Genomic DNA, 17,431 nt, shown 5'->3' on the forward strand with positions numbered 1-17,431 from the left:
CCAGCTCGCCCACATCTCTCTTGTTCTGGAAAGCGCAGGGTGGCCTCTCTGGGGTGGCCTCACCAGTGCTGACCATGGGATCCCCTCCCTCGGCCTGACCAGCCCAGGACACTCTCACCCTCTGCAGAGGGATTCGCTGGTGCCTCAGGCTGCCCCCGGGGCCCAGCAGCACCCCCAGGGCCTTTCCTGCTGGGTGCCCTCCATTCCACACTGGAGCCTGGGATTGTTCTCCCTAGGGCCAAAACTTTGTCCTTTCACCTTGTTGGACTTCCTGAGGCTCCAGGCAGCCTGCAGGGCCTGAAGGGGCTCCAGGAGAGCTGCAGAGGGATTGGGGACAAGGATGGAGGGACAGGAGCCAGGGAATGGCTGCCAGTGCCAGAGGAATGGCAGGGCTGGATGGGATCTTGGCAATTGGGAATTGTTCCCTGGCAGGGTGGGCAGGGGCTGGGCTGGAATTGCCAGAGCAGCTGTGGCTGCCCCTGGAGCCCTGGCAGTGCCCAAGGCCAGGCTGGGCATTGGGGCTGGCAGCACCTGGCACAGTGGCAGGTGTCCCTGGGCTGCAATCAGCTGCCATTGAAGATCCCTTCCCACCCAAACCACTCTGGCATTCACATTCCTGAACCAAGGATGGAAACCAGCACCAAAACCCATTGCAGCAAATGGAGAAAGGAAAGGAAAGAATGATTTCGTGGCTGGTTGCAGGTGCCCCCAGTGCCATTTGCCACAGGGGGTTTGTAGCCTGGCAAGGGCTGGTTAGAGAGGTTTGGGCTGTGCCAGGGTGCCCAGAGCAGCTGTGGCTGCCCCTGGAGCCCTGGCAGTGCCCAAGGCCAGGCTGGGCTGGCACAGTGGGAGGTGTCTCTGGGGTGGCACTGCGTGGGATTTAAGTCCCTTTCCCACCCAAACCGTTCCGGAATTCCATCACCCCTTCCCGCGGGCTGTTTCCTGACCATCTCCCTTGTCCTCGCGATGTCCCCATGGTGGGGTGGGGTCCCCACGGCAGTAACGGGGAGTGAGGGGAGACGGAGGAGGATGAAAGGGCAGGGAGGACGACACAGAGGAGGGTGGAGTGAGGATGCAGGAGCCATGGAGGCACTCCCCTGCGGGCGGGAGGTGGCCCAGATCCCCCCCGCTCTCCCTCCGCCGCCGTAGGGGCCGCCCCGGGGGAGGCGCGGCGGGTGCGGCCGCCCCGAGCTCCCGGTCGGGCGGAGCCAGCGCGGCGGCGGCGGAGGGGACCGGGAGCTGGGACCGGGACCGGCACCGGGAGCGGCGGCAGCACCATGGGGGCCTGTCTCGGGGTCTGCTCCCTGCTCAGCTGCGTGAGTGCCCGTCCGGAGCGGGGGGAGCGGTGCCGGTGCTTCAGCGGCGGTCGCGGCCCAGGGTGGGCCGCGGGCGGAGGAGGGTCCGGGGGGAGCCGGGCGGCTTGGGACACCCCGGGTCTGTGCCCCGCTACAGCCGGGCGCGGAGGGGTCCAAGGGGTGCCGGGAGGCTGATGCAGGGTATCCATGGGGGATGCACCCCTGTGTACACAGAGGATATGGGGAGACCCCCGGCAGGACAGAGCCCTGGGTACGGGGGAATGCAGGGGACCCCTGGGGGATGTTCCCTGGCCTGTGCACCTGGGGGGATGTAGGGGACCCCCGGAGGATGTTCTCTACCCTGTGAAACCAGGGGGATGCAGGGGACCCCCTGAGGATGTTTCCCTATGTACAAGGAGGATGTGGGGCACACCCCGGGGTTACACCCCTGGATATGGGGGGGTTCAGGGGGTGCATCCCTCGGTAGCTGGGGAGGTGTGGGGGATTCTCAGAGCAGGGGGTCCCACTGCAGCCGGGGTATCCATGGGAGACACAGAGAGCTCTGGGGCCTGTGGTGAGGGGAGTGGGGCGGGAATGGAAGGGAATGGGGTGGGTGGTTGCCAGGGCAGGGAGGTGGGAAGCCAGAGCAGCCATGTCCTGCTGCCTCTGGAGCAGTGGGGTGTCCTGGCCCCACCACGCAATGAGAGGCTGGGGGTCCTGCCTGGCTCCTCTGCTGAACCCCAAACTGGGGATGGAGGAAGAGAAGGAGCTGGGGCAGGGGTGCAGGGGGCTGTGAGTGGGGTGCCATGGCCATGGGTGGGTGCACAATGTGTGATTTGGGGTGCCGTGGCCCAGGACAGGCTCAGGCTGTGTGATTTGGGGGGCCATGGCCCAGGGCAGACACAGGCTGTGTGTTTGGGGTGCCATGGCCCAGGGCAGGAGCACAGTGTGTGATTTGGCCCAGGGCAGACACAGGCTGTGTGTTTGGGGTGCCATGGCCCAGGGCAGACACAGGCTGTGTGTTTGGGGTGCCATGGCCCAGGACAGGCTCAGGCTGTGTGATTTGGGGTGCCATGGCCCAGGACAGGCTCAGGCTGTGTGTTCAGGGTGCTGTGCCCTGTGACGTGGAGTGTGTGCTTTGGGTGACGCAGGCACCTGCCCACAGCAGCACTTCCTGCCCTGGCACTGCCTCACCTGTGGGCGCAGAGCCAGGGCAGGGCTGTGGAACCAGCCTGGGAGCTGCTGCCCTGGAAACCTGGGAATGGGACCTGTTTTGTAACCTGACCTCAGAGTGCTGGAGGTTTAACAAGCAGGATGTTTGGAAATGAGGGATGGGAGGGAGGGGGGTCTGCAAGGCCTCCCCTCTGAAACACATTCCTGTGCTTCTCCTAATGGGGAATTGGGAAAGCAGATGTTGGGAAAGCAGGGAATTACCCCAGAGCAGGCCTGTGGAGGTTTCTGTATGAATTATGGATTTTTTTTCCCCCAAAAACTGTTGTGGCTCAGCCTGTGGTAACAGTAGAGTCATTGTATAGGTTTAATTCTCCTGCTCCTTCCTGTGATGCAGGAGCTGGTTTTGTACAGGTCTGAGCTGAAGAACAACACTGAAAAAAACTCAAACTGAATGAAACATTCCCTCTAGTCTGTGTAATTATTAAAGATAATTGCTTTTAACAAGCTTTTGCTTAATTTTGTTGTTCCTTCCAGTGGGCCTGGTTGGTGGGGCTGTTCTAGCACTGGTCTGAAGAGCCGCAACACTGAAAAAACCCAAACCAAACTGAACAACCCCCCTAGTCCTTTTTTTTTTGAATTGGTTGAATTGGTTTTTTTAACAAGAACATCCTGACTAACTCCTTCTGCTCTGCCTGCATCCCTTGAGTCACAGCACCACGAGATTGCCAAGCCCTTCCTTCAGTGCTTTCCCATACGAGCTGCTCCTGAGTGAAACCTTGAATCACAGAAGGAGAATTTCTCTGTCCCTGCCTGCTGTGGTTCTCCAGGCTTTGCCCAGGGCTGCCATGAGCAGTGAGGTCATTCTGAGCTGCCTTCCTGGGTGACAGGCTTGGGGTCACCAGCAGAAGGCTGCCCCAGGCAGAGCAAAGCCTTGGGCAGTCCTCAGACACCCCCTGGGGACACTCAACCTGGTGGCACCAATCCAAGGCCGCCTGCCAGGCAGGCAGGCCACCAGCTCCCCAGGCTGTGGGGATGGGGTGGGATAGTGCTGATTGATTAACCTGGGGATGGGATGAGAAGGAATGGGTGCTAATTAACCTGCTGCTTGTTAATTTGGCCGCAGACAAACACCGGCTGCTCGGCATCGCTTTGGGTTTACCTGGGACCATCACTCTGGGTGTACCTGGGACTGCTGTGGTGAAGGCAGCTGGAGGTGTGGTGGTGGGGTGGTGTAGATGGGGTGGTGTAGTTGGGTTGTGGTGTAGTCAGGGTGGTGTAGTTGGGGTGATGTAACTGGAGTGGTGTAGTTGGGTTGTGGTTGGGATGGTGTAGCTGGGATGTAGTGTGATTAGTGTGGTGTAGTTGGGTTGTAGTGGGATGGTATAATTGGGGTGATGTAACTGGTGTGGTGTAACTGGGATGGTGTAGTTGGGTTGTGGTGGGGTGGAATAATTGGATTGTGGTGAGGTGGTGTATTTGGGGTGGTGTAACTGGGGTGGTGTAGCTGGATTGTAGTGGGGTGGTATAGTTGGGGTGGTATAATTTGGATGATGTAGTTGGGTTGTGATGGGATGGTGTAACTGGGTTGGTGCTGTTGGGTTGGTGTTGTTTGGTTGGTGTTGTTGGGGTGATGTTGGGTGGTTGTTTTTGGGTTGCAGTTGTTGGGGTGATGTTGGGCTAGTGTAGGTTGGTTGGTGTAGTTGGGCTGCTGTTGTTGGGGTGATGAAGTTGGGGTGGTGTAGTTGGCTTGGTGGTGTTGAGGTGATGCTTGGTGGGTGTTTTTGAGTTGGTACTAGGGTGACAGTGGGGCTGGTGTTCTTGGGTTGGTGTTGTTGGAGTGATGTTGGTTGATGTTGGCTGGGTGTTTTTGGGTTGATGGGCTGGTGTTAGCGTGGTTGGACTGTTGTTGGGGTGGTGTAGCTGAGTTGGTGCTGTGGCTCGGTGGTTTGGGGTGATGATGGGTGGGGAGTTGGTATTGCTGGGGTGGTGTAGCTGGGTTGGAATTATTGGGGTGATGTTGGGCTGGTGTAGTCGGGCTGTTGTTGGGATGATGTAATTGGGGTGGTGTAGTGGGGCTGGTAGTGTAGGTCAGCGTTCTTGGGGTGATGTTGGGTGGCGGTCTTTGGGTTGGTGTTGTTGGTTGTCCTTTGGTCAGTTGTGTTGGGCTGGTGGTGCTGTAGTTGGGCTGTTGGGGTGGTAGAGTTCGGATGATGTAATTGGGCTGCTGTAGTTGGGTTGGTGGGTGGGTTGGTGTTCTTGGGGTGATGTTGGGGTGGTGTTGTGATGGTGGAGTTGGGATGATGTAATTGGAGCAGTGTGGTTAGGTTGGTGGTTTGGCTTGGTGTTGTTGGGGTGGTGTTTTTGGACTGGTGGTGTTGGACTGGTGCAGTTTGGTCAGTCATGTTGGTCTGGTGTTGGTGTAGTTGGGCTGTGGTTGGGGTGGTGTTGGGCAGGTGTAGTTGGGTTGGTATGTTGGATTGGTGTAGTTGGGTTGCTGTAGTTGATCTGCTGTTGGTGTAGTTGGGCTGTTGTGTTGGTGGGATGATGTAATTGTGCTGGTGGTGCAGGTTGGTGGCATTAGTGTGGTGTTAGGTGGCTGTTTTTGCATTGGTGTTGGGGGGTGTTTTTGGGGTGGTGGGTTTGGGGTGATGTTGCTGGATGACATTTTTGGGGTGGTGGTGTTGGACTGGTGTAGTTTGATCAGTTGTGTTGGGCTGGTGTTGGTGTAGTTGGGCTGGTAGAGTTTGGGTGCTGTTGTTGGGGTGAAATTGTAGGGATGCTGTTTTTGGGGTTCTGTTGCTGTGTGCTGTTATTTGGGTTCTGTTTGCGGGGCGCTGTTGCTGTATGGGTGTATTTGGGATGCTGTTGCTCTATGGGTGTATTTGGGGTGTTGTTTGTGGGGTGCTGTTGCTGTCTGGGTGTATTTGGGGCCCATGTGTCATGTCCCTTGTCCCACTCTCTCCACACTCTCCCACTCTGGGCAGGAGGGATGGGAGCAGCCCTGAGGTGAGCTGCACTCAAGGGGGAAGTCGGCAGTGAAACCGGAGAGTTTAATCATCCACCAGCAGCTGAAACCGACACTTCCTCATTAACCCCCTTCTCTCCTGCTGCTGCAGCCACTTCCCTCGCTGGCTTTTTCCATTCTGCTCTTTGTCCCTTCACTGTGTTCGCATTTTGGGGCAGCTTTAAAAATCTTTGGAAGGAGAATCAGAGTGCCCAGCACTGCTGGGAGTGTGTTCCGTGCTGTTAACCATTGTTTTTTAAAGAAAAACACTGGAATCAGTAGTGCCACGGCAGCTGGAGGGGTCAGAGTGGGGCACGAAGGGTTCCTCAGCTTCACTGCGGAGGAGCTTTGAGGGAGTGATCCCAAAAGGAATCCAGAGGATTCCCGTGTGACGGAGCAGAGCAGTGGGATGGAGATGCTGTATCCCATTACCTCAGCGGCTGCAAGGCCTGTGAAACCTGAGACACAACCCAGGGAGTTTGATGTGTGAGAGTCATCCTGCAAACCAAACATCCAGGGATGCTGTGGGCTCCCAAAACCCTTGTGCTTGTTGGAGAGAGCCCAGAGGAATCCACGGAGCTGCTGCAGGGCTGGAGCCCCTCTGGAGCCAGGCTGGGAGAGCTGGGGGTGCTGCCCTGGAGAGGAGAAGGCTCCAGGGAGAGCTCAGAGCCCTTGCAGGGCCTGAAGGAGCTCCAGGAGAGCTGCAGAGGGACTGGGGACAAGGATGGAGGGACAGGAGCCAGGGAATGGCTGCCAGTGCCAGAGGAATGGCAGGGCTGGATGGGATCTTGGCAATTGGGAATTGTTCCCTGGCAGGGTGGGCAGGGGCTGGGCTGGAATTGCCAGAGCAGCTGTGGCTGCCCCTGGAGCCCTGGCAGTGCCCAAGGCCAGGCTGGGCATTGGGGCTGGCAGCACCTGGCACAGTGGCAGGTGGCCCTGGGCTGCAATCAGCTGCCATTGAAGATCCCTTCCCACCCAAACCACTCTGGCATTCACATTCCTGAACCAAGGATGGAAACCAGCACCAAAACCCATTGCAGCAAATGGAGAAAGGAAAGGAAAGAATGATTTCCTGGCTGGTTCCAGGCGCCCCCAGTGCCATTTGCCACAGGGGGTTTGTAGCCTGGCAAGGGCTGGTTAGAGAGGTTTGGGCTGTGCCAGGGTGCCCAGAGCAGCTGTGGCTGCCCCTGGAGCCCTGGCAGTGCCCAAGGCCAGGCTGGAGCACCTGGCACAGTGGGAGGTGTCCCTGCCATGGCAGGGGTGGGATGGTCTGAACCCTCAAATCCACACCTCCCTAAACAACACCGAACCTCCTGATTTTCCTGTCCAGATGTGCTGATTTTGGGACTGGTGCTTTTTGTTTCAGTGGGCACTGAAGGAGGAGGTGCTGGAGGTGTGGATGGAGCACTGAGGGGCTTTGCTGCATCAGATGATGCAGTAATTCTGCGTTTAAAGGGATTTTTGTTGTTGCTCTGCATTTTTTTTAATTGGAAGGGAAATACAGTAACGCTGGTGCATTTTAATGCACTCTGGTGCACGTGGTGCATTTAATGAGGCTGAAATGAAGCAATCTCTAATTGAAAGCCATTTTCTCATGCTTCCAAGTTGAAAACGTGATGTGATGCCTCTAAGCAGCTCCTGGAGAGGCAGGATGAGAATTTCCATGGGATCCCTTGGGTCTCTCACCCACCCCAGCTCCTGTGGGTACCATCAGCTCAACACAGCTGTTCACGGGGCAGAGATGTGGGGCTGGCATGGGATAAGAGAAATAAGTCAGGAAGGAGTAGATTTTTCTCAAATAATGGTGTACTTATGCTTTAAAAATATTCAAAGCCACCTTTGGTGATTTGGGGGCATCAAAGTGGTCACTTGTGCTGAGGGAGCCACGCAGAGCAGCTCCACACCTGCTTTTGTTTTCTGCCTTGTTAATTTTTTACACTGATTCCATCAATGAGAAACGTATATTTGAGTCAATACCGATCTTTAATTAACACTGAGCACAGGCCTTGATTTGGAGGCACAAATAATAAATACACAACTCATGCACATCCCTCAACAGAGGAGAGAGCAGAGCCCTTCCCCTGCCTGCTGTGCTGCAGTCCAGGAGAGGAAGAGCTGTTCCAAGGGAACAAGGTTTATCCTGCACTGTCCCTGCGCAGGAAACTCCCACCAATGTTTTGGGTTTCCTCAGCCAGGATTTCCCTGCTCTGGCACAGCAATGGGAATGTCTGGAATGGGTGCACCTGGCAGCACTGCCTGTGCTGGATTTGGGGTGCCAGGGGACTCTTGGGGCTGCTGTGCCTCAGTTTCCCCATCTGTCAAGTGGCCTTTGCAAAGGGGAAGGATGGCAGCATGAGTTGCTTCCCCCATGGTGCTGATACCAATATCTTCCCATCCTGGATTGCACTGAAAGGGCAGCCTGAAATTGTCTTGGAAACCTCATTTTTGTACATGAAGGAGGCAGGGCAGGGCTTGCTTTGACCAGGTCCTTGATGGAGCAAAAAACATGAGGGTGTCGCCAGACTCTGGGTGTCATTTTCCATGCTGGTTGTTCCTGCAGTTCTTTCAGTTTTCAGCAGCATTTTTGGTGAATTTTGTGCCATTTCCATGAGGTCCTGTGGGCTGTGGTGTGAGTAGATCTAGGCAGCAGTGTGGATTCCCGGGCTGATCTCCTTAAGGATCAAACTGATTTTGGCGCCAGTTTCTGCCCCTCATCATGCTCTCCTTGCAGGTGTCATGTCTCTGTGGCTCTGCCCCATGCCTGCTCTGTGGCTGCTGCCCCTCGGCCAAGAACTCCACCATCTCCCGCCTCCTCTTCACCTTCTTCCTCTTCCTCGGCACCCTCGTGTCCATCATCATGATAATCCCGGGCGTGGAGAAGGAGTTGCACAAGGTAAAGAACTCCTGGAGGTCAGGAACTCCTGGGAAGAAACGACACAGCTTGTGGTGGGGACTTGAGGCTGAACCAAAAAAGTGAATTTTTGGGTCATGATGTGCTTTTGTTCCTCTTGTTTTTGAGCATCTCACTGGGAGTAGGCATTATCAGCCCTGGTTTTGCATCAAGGGGAAAACGCAGTGGGATCATTTAATGCAATTTTTAGTTTTCCCAGATGTCTCCCAGGAAAGTTTCCTACATCCTGTTTTTTGGGGTTCAGCTGATGACTTGGAGGATAAACGTTGAGGTTCAACTTTTTTTTTGGGGTTCAACAGATGCACATCAGGGAGGAGGGACTTCAGGTGGAGTAGCATAGCTCTGCCAGCTGAGCTGGGCTGTAGAGAAGAGCTGGTTCATGCCAGCTTTCCACTGACCAGCTGGGTGGCTTTATCTGTGGCATTGGAGCAGTCATGGTCTGGTCCATCCCTGGTGGCACCAGGGCTTGTGGTGGGTGTGGAATCACAGAATGGTTTGGGTTGAAAGGAACTCAAAGCCCTTCCACCCCCTTCCATGGGCAAGGGACACCTCCCATTGTCCCAGGCTGCTCCAAGCCCTGTCCTATTGTAGATATTTTTGTCTCTGATGAAGGGAGAAATAATGAGGAGGACTCCATCTTATTAAAAGGCTAATTAATTACTTTATTATACTATATTATTCTATACTATATTAAATCTATATTACACTATATCTAAATTGAATCTGTCAAGCACTCCACTCAGCTCCCCTGCCCAGCATCTCGTGACCATCAGCAACAATCCCAACACACACCACACAGCAGAATCCAATTATCAATTCCCTTCAGGTAAACAATCTTCCACAGTGCATTCCACTTGTGAACAGGAGGAGCAGTCAATGAGATAAGAATTGTTTTTCCTTTCTCTGAGGTTCAGAGAATGTGAAACCCAGAAATATTCTTGGGAAGAATTGTGCCTTGCTTTTCTCTGTGAAGAGGAATGTGGCTACACTGTCCAACCAGGCCTGGGACACTTCCAGAGGTCCAGGGGCAGCCACAGCGGAGGCTGCTTCACCAATCCAAGCAGTAGATCTCCATCCAGACCTTCCCACAACCATCACTCCCCGTAGGATGTGCTGAGGTGATGCTGATGCTCTCATCCCTGTTTCAGCTCCCTGGTTTCTGTGAAGGCAGTGGCTCAGTGCTGGGGGTGCAGACCAAGGTGGACTGCAGCAGCTTCCTGGGCCACAAGGCCGTGTATCGCATGGGCTTCGCCATGGCCGCCTTCTTCTGCCTCTTCGCCGTGCTCATGGTGTGTGTGAGGAGCAGCAAGGACCCACGGGCCGCCCTGCAGAATGGGTGAGCGTGGGAGGACACCAAAGGGTAACTCTTGGGTCTGAGTATTGTCTTGGTTTGAAAAGACAGGAGTCTGCTAAGGAAGGCAGGAGCCTCCCTGAAATGGAGAATGTAAACCCTCCCCACCTCTCCAAATTGCTATAAATTTTAATTTAAGGGACTCTCGGGCAAAAATATGGGAGCAGGAAATAACAGTTCTTTAATAGGGAAGGAAAAAAAAAAAGATAAAATAAACAATGCAGTGCACTAGAACAACACTGCCAGAGTCAGAACCCAAGCTGACACCCTGTGGGTCAGGCTGTTGGCAGCAGTCCCATTGGAATTGTGGTCAGCCCTCCTGCAGTGTCAGGGCTGGTTCTGCTGGAGCAGGGATCCTGGAGAAAGGTGCAGTCTCTGCCTCTGAAGATCCAGGGCCAGAGGCAGCTGCTGTTCCTCTGGGCAATCCAGTGCAGAAGCCGTGCTGGTGTTCCAGAATCTCCAGATTCTATCCGGGTAGGAATGCTTGGCTCCTCCCTCTGGGCTCCCATCTCCCAGTGGGATGCTGTAGTTCTTATCAGCCATGCAGGGACATTCAGTAGCTGTTATCAGCAGATGTCCCCTCCAAGGGTGGTGTGAATGTGATCACTCATAGAGAGAGATAAGGCAAACTGCCTACTTGACAAAATATAATCTGCCATACAGATGGTAATAGAAAACATCTTGCATTGAAATCTGGAACAAGTATAAAACCTCAATCTCCTTACTTTCAAAGGATAATAGTGATCCAATGGTCTTAGGAGCCACTCATCTTGGTGCAAATCCAGGTGAAAGTAATGGACCTCTCACCAGTCCTAAACACATTCACACTCCTAACCCTAGCAACCCTCTCCACCCCCATCCTATTTCCACTTCTATCCAACAGCCTGGGGTGGGGACAGGCAGGACCCCCATCCCTGTCCCTGCCACATGCACACTGTGCCTCCTCTCTTCTCCCACAGCTTCTGGTTCTTCAAGTTCCTGGTGCTGGTGGGGATCACGGTGGGCGCCTTCTACATCCCTGACGGCACCTTCACCGCAGGTGAGGAGTTGCCCGTGCCCTGCTGGGCACTGATGCTGGCTGGGGGCTCTGTACAAATCACGAACGGGACGGGGCTGCTGTGGAATGTGCCTTGAGCTGTTTTATTTTCCAGCATCAGCTTCATTACATGATTATGACAATGGGAAGATGCCAGCAGCTCAAATCTCAGGCATCAGACCAAGAATTTAATGTTACAACTTACTTTATAAGTTTTTTGACCAATCACACAAAGCAAAAGCACACTGACAGTAGTTCTATCCAATCACCATAAGTACATGTTAAAACAATATTTGCTTTTTTCAAATGCAATACCTGCTTGTAAGCCTTAAAACACAATGCACAGGGCTCCATTATTATGCTTCAACCTTCCTAATATCTTGCTGGATAAACTTTTCTGCAGCTTAGAGAATTATTCTAGACAAGCATTAATACACAGATCATTGTTCTATTTGTCCTTGCTTTTCCAGTTTAAATAATTTTCTGCTAACCTATCTCATGGTTGCTGCTTAGCTCTAATCACAGTTCTTCTATCTCTGAGGCCCGCCTTTTGCAGCTTTCCCAAAACCCTCCTAATTTTGTGGATTCCCACAATTCCCCCTCTCTGTTCACCTAAAAAGGAACTTTTATAATCGTGTTGTTTATTACTTGTGTTTCGTAGCTTTACTATAATATTTCTGCTTATTACCTGCTTAAAGCATGTTCTTGCTTGCACTAAGCATTGCTATATTACAACACAGCAATTTAATGCTGTGAAAGTCCAGTCAGTTAAAAGGGCATAAATTTCGCCTGACAATAGTTACAAGTCATTGCTCAAAAAAGTCTTGTCGATTCTAAGGTCTTAATTCAAAACCTTCTTGCATGGTTTTTCTCCTCCCCTCAAGTCTGGTTTTACTTCGGTGTGGTCGGCTCCTTCCTGTTCATCCTCATCCAGCTGGTGCTGCTCATCGACCTGGCGCACTCCTGGAGCCAGCGGTGGCTGCACAACGCGGAGGAGGGCAGTGCCAAGGGCTGGTACGCAGGTGGGTCTGGTGGGCATCTGTGGGTCTGCTGGGCACCCGTGGGTCTGCTGGGTACCTGTGGGTCTGCTGGGCACCCGTGTTCTGGGGCTCAGCCCATCCCAGGCCAGGTCAGGCTGAGCTGGCTGGGGCTGGGGGCTCTGCTCTGTGACGGTGTTCGCAGGGATCTTAGGATCAGGGAAGAGACGAGCATCTGACTCCATGTTTCAGGAGGCTGATTTATTATTTTGTTATATATAATATATTAAAACTATACTAAAAGAATAGAAGAAAGAGTTTCATCAGAAGGCTGGCTAAGAGTAGAATAAGAAAGAATGATAACAAAGGCTTGTGGCTTAGACTATCTATCTGAGCCAGCTGACTGTGATTGGCCATTAATTAGAAACAACCACATGAGACCAATCACAGATGCACCTGTTGCATTCCACAGCAGCAGATAATCATTGTTTACATTTTGTTCCTGAGCCCTATCAGCTTCTCAGGAGGAAAAATCCTAAGGAAAGGATTTTTTATAAAATATGTCTGTGACACTGCTCCAGTCTCTTTGGTGTCCTCCCCCAGCCCTCTGCACCGTCACCTTCATCTTCTACGCCGCCTCCATCACAGCCATTGTGCTGCTCTATGTCTACTACACCAAGCCTGAGGGCTGCACGGAGGGCAAGGCCTTCATCAGCATCAACCTCATCCTCTGCCTCATCGTTTCAGTTGTGTCCATCCTCCCCAAGATCCAGGTGAGGCAGTAGGGAGCACCCAGGGCTGTGTCACCCCAGGGTACAGGAGCACCCAGGCGGCTGGGGCTGTGTCACCCTGGGGTACAGGAGCACCCAGGGCTGGGGCACCCTGGGGTACAGGAGCGCCCCCAGCACCCACTGTTGTGTTTGCAGGAGGCTCAGCCACACTCGGGGCTGCTGCAGGCATCCCTCATCACCCTCTACACCATCTACATCACCTGGGCCGCCCTGGCCAACGTGCCGAGTAAGCCAGACGCACCTGGGCTTTGGGGAGGGCTGGCTGGGGCAGGAGCACCCCCTGCACTGGGGTCTGTCCCTCTGTGTCCCCCCAGGCCAGCGCTGTAACCCCACGCTGCTGCTGAGGAACAGCACTGGCTCAGCCACGGCCACCGAGCCCCTGACAACCTGGTGGGATGCCCCGAGCATCGTGGGGCTGGTGATCTTCATCCTCTGCACCCTCTTCATCAGGTGAGCACTTGGTTTGTGTCCGTGCGTGCAGCCACAGGGGGCACAGCCTGCAGGACAGATGGCCAAGGGCTGGGCAGGGCTGGCAGGGCCGCAGGCACCCAGGCCTTTGTGCCCTGGGCTGGGCAGTGCCTCTGGAGGCCCCACAGGAGGAACTTTCCTGGCAGGGGCTGCACTTTGCTTCTCCCTCGGCCTCCCTGGGGAGGCTGGCAGGGGCTGCAGGTTGATGGCTTTTGTCCTTGCTGCCCCTCACATCCCCCTGCCCCACAAACAGCCTGCAGCACAGAGCCATGGGAGCAGGCTCTGGAGGGGAGGTTACACCTTGGTCTGGGGCTTTGGTCACCAAAGGCTCTTTGTCCAGCCATCCCTGTCCCCAGGGACACAGGCACAGCTTTAGGGTTTCCCCACAGCCCCAAATTGCTCTGCCTGTCCTGGGGATGGCCTCAAGGACAGAACTCCTGCCATGGGGTTCTGGATGTTATCCCTCGACCTGCAGGCAGAGCTTTGCTTGTGCAGCCCAGGACACTCTCACCTTCTGCAGCCATGCACATTTGTTGCCTCATGTCTCCCCAGTGCCCAGCAGCACCCCCAGGGCCTTTCCTGGAGCTCTTTTCCAGCTGAGTGACTCTAATTCCACACTGGAGCCTGGGGTTGTTCTACCCAGGGGCAAAACCTCGCTCTTCATTCTCTTTGTTGACCTGGACAAGGTTCCAGTCAGCCTTCAGTGCCCAAAGGGGTTCTGAGAGAGCTGGAGAGGAGCTTTGTGATGGTGTTCACAGGGGTTCTTAGATGAGGGAAGAGACAAGGATCTGACTCCATGTTTCAGAAGGCTGATGTATTATTTTATGATATATATTACATTAAAACTATACTAAAAGAATAGAAGAAAGGATTTAATCAGAAGGCTAACTAAGAATAGAATAGCAAAGAATGATAACAAAAGGTTCTGTCTCGGATTCTCTGTCTGAGCCAGCTGACTGTGATTGGCCATTAATTAGAAACAACCACATGAGACCAATCACAGATGCATCTGTTGCATTCCACAGCAGCAGATAATCAATGCTTACACTTTGTTCCTGACGCCTCCCAGCTTCTCAGGAGGAAAAATCCTAAGGAAAGGATTTTCCATAAAAGATGTCTGCGATGGGCTTTGGACCAGGGTGACAGAGATTTTGGGCTTCCCCACAACCTGCCTGCCCCAAACTGCCCTGACTGTCCCATACCCACAGGAGCTCCAGGAGAGCTGCAGAGCTGCTGAAGGGCCACAGGCAGAGTTTTTAGGGTTTCCCCACAGCCTCTGTTAGCGTTGAGAAACATATAATCATGAGAATGATTACATGCAGGTGCTTTTATTGAAGACCTCTGGGTGTCAGGGGTACAAGCCCAAATCTGACTCCGATATGGGTTCGGGATGAACATGTTTTTATATTCTATCGTAATATAGCTTTCATGTTAATTATTAAACTTATATTCTATTGTATACGTAGATTTCATCCAAGCATGGGCTCCTTGTGGTCCCCCTCAAACTTCTAACAGTTTCTCATGATTCTTATGATTAAACAGTAATTATATTTAATTACTAAACAATCATCACATTTAACAATTATTTATCATATACTGCTGATGCAGGTGCAATTTCACATGATCTGGCAAACACAAAGCCTAACATTTTCAGAGTCCATTTTTAACATTTTTCCAGGGTCCCACTAATTCCCCGAATTTTATGATTTTAAAACCTTTTACTATCACCTCCATCCCCAAAGTGCCCGGGGACAGCAGCCCTGCCATGTGGTGCTGACCCCGCTGCCGCTGTGCCCGCAGCCTGCGCTCCTCGGACCACCCGCAGGTGAACAAGCTGATGCTGACGGAGGAGAGCGGGGCCGGGGCCGGGGCCGGGCCGGGCGGGGCGGAGGAGGGCGGAGTGCACCGCGCCTACGACAACGAGCAGGAGGGAGTCTCCTACAACTACACCTTCTTCCACCTGTGCCTCCTGCTCGCCGCCCTCTACATCATGATGACCCTCACCAACTGGTACAGGTGAGAGCGGCCGAGGGCACCCGGGGCTGTCCCTGTTCCTGCGGGTCCCATCCTTGTGGGTGCTGTGCCCATGTGCTGGGCACTGCTGAGGTGTGTGAGGAACCTGCTCCCTTATCGATGTTAATTATTGTTAATTATTGTTGGGGTTGTGCCTGGGCTTGCCAGCATCCTCTGCTGCAGCCCGGGATCCCTTGGGAGGAGGGGGAGCAGGGACCGAGGTCGCAGTGCTGGGGTCACAACCAGGGGTGGCTGCAGCTGTGGGGTCACAGCTCCAGGATGGCTGCAGTGTTGGGGTGACACCCTGGGGTGGCTGCAGCTGTGGGGTCACACCTTGAGGAGGGGGCTGCAGCAGTGCGGTCACACTCAGGGGTGGCTGAAGCAGTGGGGTCGCAGCTCCAGGGTGGCCACGGTGGTGGGGTCACACCCAGGGAGGGCTGAAACAGTGGGGTCACACTGTGGGGGGGGCAGAGAAGTGGGGTCACCTGGGATGGCTGCAGTGTGGGGTCACACCCTGGGGTGGCTTGAAGCAGTGGGGTTACACTGTGGGGTGGTCATGGAAGTGGGGCCACACCCAGAGGTGGCTGCAGCAGTGGGGTCAGAGCCCTGGGGTGGCAGCAGCTGTGGGGTCACACCCCGGGGTTGCCACAGAAGTGGGGTCACACCGTGGGGTGGCAGCAGTGTTGAGGTCACACTCAGGGTGGCAGCTGTGGGGTCACACACTGGGGTGGCTGAAGCAGCGGGGCACACCCTGGAGTGGCTCTGGCATTGGGGTCACACTCAGGGGTGGCTTCAGTGTTGGGGCCACATCCAGGGTTGACTCCAGTGTTGGGGTCACACTCAGGGGTGGCTCCAGTGTTGGGGTCACATCCAGGGTTGACTCCATGTTGGGGTCACACTCTGGGGTGGCAGCAGCCATGGGGCACCCCCGTGTTCCCTTGGGGCCCCCGTCCCTCTGTGGCACCGTCAGGGTGTTCACAGCGATGGTGCCACTCTCCCGTGGCTGTTCCAGGCCGGACGAGAGCCTGCAGGTGCTGAGCAGCCCCTGGACGGCCGTGTGGGTGAAGATCTCCTCCAGCTGGGCCGGGCTCCTGCTCTACCTCTGGACCTTGGTGGCTCCACTGCTGCTGCCAGACCGGGACTTCAGCTGAGGTGGCCTTGGCTGTGCTGCTGCCACCGTGGCGCTGTCCCTCAAGGCTGGGGACAGCCCCAGCTCTGCCTCAGCCTCCACTCTGCAGGCTGGAGCTGCTGTACTGGGTTGTGCCTTCTTGCAGCTCTTTAGTTTTAATTTGAAAGGGATGAAGTGCCAAGCAGAGAAATGAAGGGCTGGGAGAGAGCTGAGGGTGGTTTTAAAGCTCTCAGCATCTCCGTGTTTGTGTAGTGCCTTGGGCAGTGCCTCCAGACCCTCTCTGCCCAGCAGACACCACTGCCTTGCCTTGGGAGGGTTTGGTTCTCCCCAGTCACAGGGATGGGTCCCTGTTGGTGCCTTTTGGGGTCTCTGGGGTCTGGTGGGGTCCCAGGACCCAGGCCCTGGCCAGTATTGTGTCCCCAGAGAGGGAAACAAATCCGGAGACTTGCGGCTGGGGCAGAGGCCCTGCTGTGTGCCAGGTCCTGTTGTGTGCCAGCCTTGGTGGTGGCCCCAGCTCCCTGTCCTCTACAGGGCACAGGTCAGTGTCACAGCTCCCTGGGCACAGGTCAGTGTCACAGCTCAGTGTCACAGCTCCCTGTCCTCTGTGGGACACAGGTCAGTGTCACAGATCCCTGTCCTCTGTGGGACACAGGTCAGTGTCACAGCTCCCTGGGCACAGCTCAGTGTCACAGCTCCCTGTCCTCTGTGGGGCACAGGTCAGTGTCCCACAGGCCTGGCCCCAGCTCTTTGCCTCGTTAGTAAAGTCTCGTTTGGAATAAACACAGTTTATTTGGATTTGGCTGTTTGGAGTCTTTCCTGGTGGGTGGGTGCCTGGGAAGAGGAGGGAGTGGGATGTTTTAAACTGACCTGATGGGGTGGGGGCACAGCTGGCAGGGTTGGCATCGCTTTGGGGCATGGAAATTTGGAGCCCTGGACCCCAGTGCCAGCCTGTGACACCCCGAGAGCCGTGGTGGTGATGGTGAGCAAAGAGGGGTGCACAGCGCGGGGTGCAGACCATGCCCGGGGATGGGCACAGGGGATGGGGTGAGCTCCGTGCAGGGCACTCACGGTGTGGGGCACAGAGCAGGGATGACCCCTGTGGCAGGAGGTGCAGGCACTGGTGCAGGTGGGAGCTGCCCGGGGAGCCGGGCAGTGCCCGCTGCCCACCGTGCAGCCCTGCCCTGGGACCCCGGCTGTGCAGCCCGCCCTGCTGCGCCCCAATCCCATTCTGACTCCCAATCCCGTTCCCATCCCAATCCCATCCCATCCCATTCCCATTGTCG

The 17,431-nt window shown here is 55.0% G+C and overlaps 1 protein-coding gene across 12 annotated transcripts; it reads left to right on the forward strand.

Annotated features, from left to right (window-relative positions):
• Positions 1-1,053: 1,053 nt before the first annotated feature.
• Positions 1,054-16,943, forward strand: SERINC2 (serine incorporator 2). Of its 12 annotated transcripts, none has more exons than XR_012583316.1 (12): positions 1,054-1,316; positions 8,204-8,365; positions 9,532-9,719; positions 10,694-10,773; positions 11,655-11,792; positions 12,351-12,520; positions 12,674-12,764; positions 12,853-12,988; positions 14,807-15,022; positions 16,032-16,686; positions 16,727-16,800; positions 16,865-16,943. XR_012583316.1 is itself a non-coding variant. In XM_074555564.1 (10 exons), the coding sequence occupies exons 1-10, from the start codon at positions 1,278-1,280 to the stop codon at positions 16,168-16,170; spliced, it is 1,359 nt and encodes a 452-aa protein (XP_074411665.1). In that variant the 5' UTR covers positions 1,054-1,277; the 3' UTR covers positions 16,171-16,943. The 12 variants fall into 12 exon arrangements, 1 of the variants encoding a protein (XP_074411665.1); XR_012583313.1 differs by having other exon boundaries at positions 16,727-16,763; positions 16,801-16,943; XR_012583315.1 differs by having other exon boundaries at positions 16,727-16,763; positions 16,828-16,943.
• Positions 16,944-17,431: the final 488 nt, after the last annotated feature.

This window comes from Zonotrichia albicollis, chromosome 20 (genome assembly GCF_047830755.1).
Source record: "Zonotrichia albicollis isolate bZonAlb1 chromosome 20, bZonAlb1.hap1, whole genome shotgun sequence".
Lineage (NCBI taxonomy): Eukaryota > Metazoa > Chordata > Aves > Passeriformes > Passerellidae > Zonotrichia > Zonotrichia albicollis.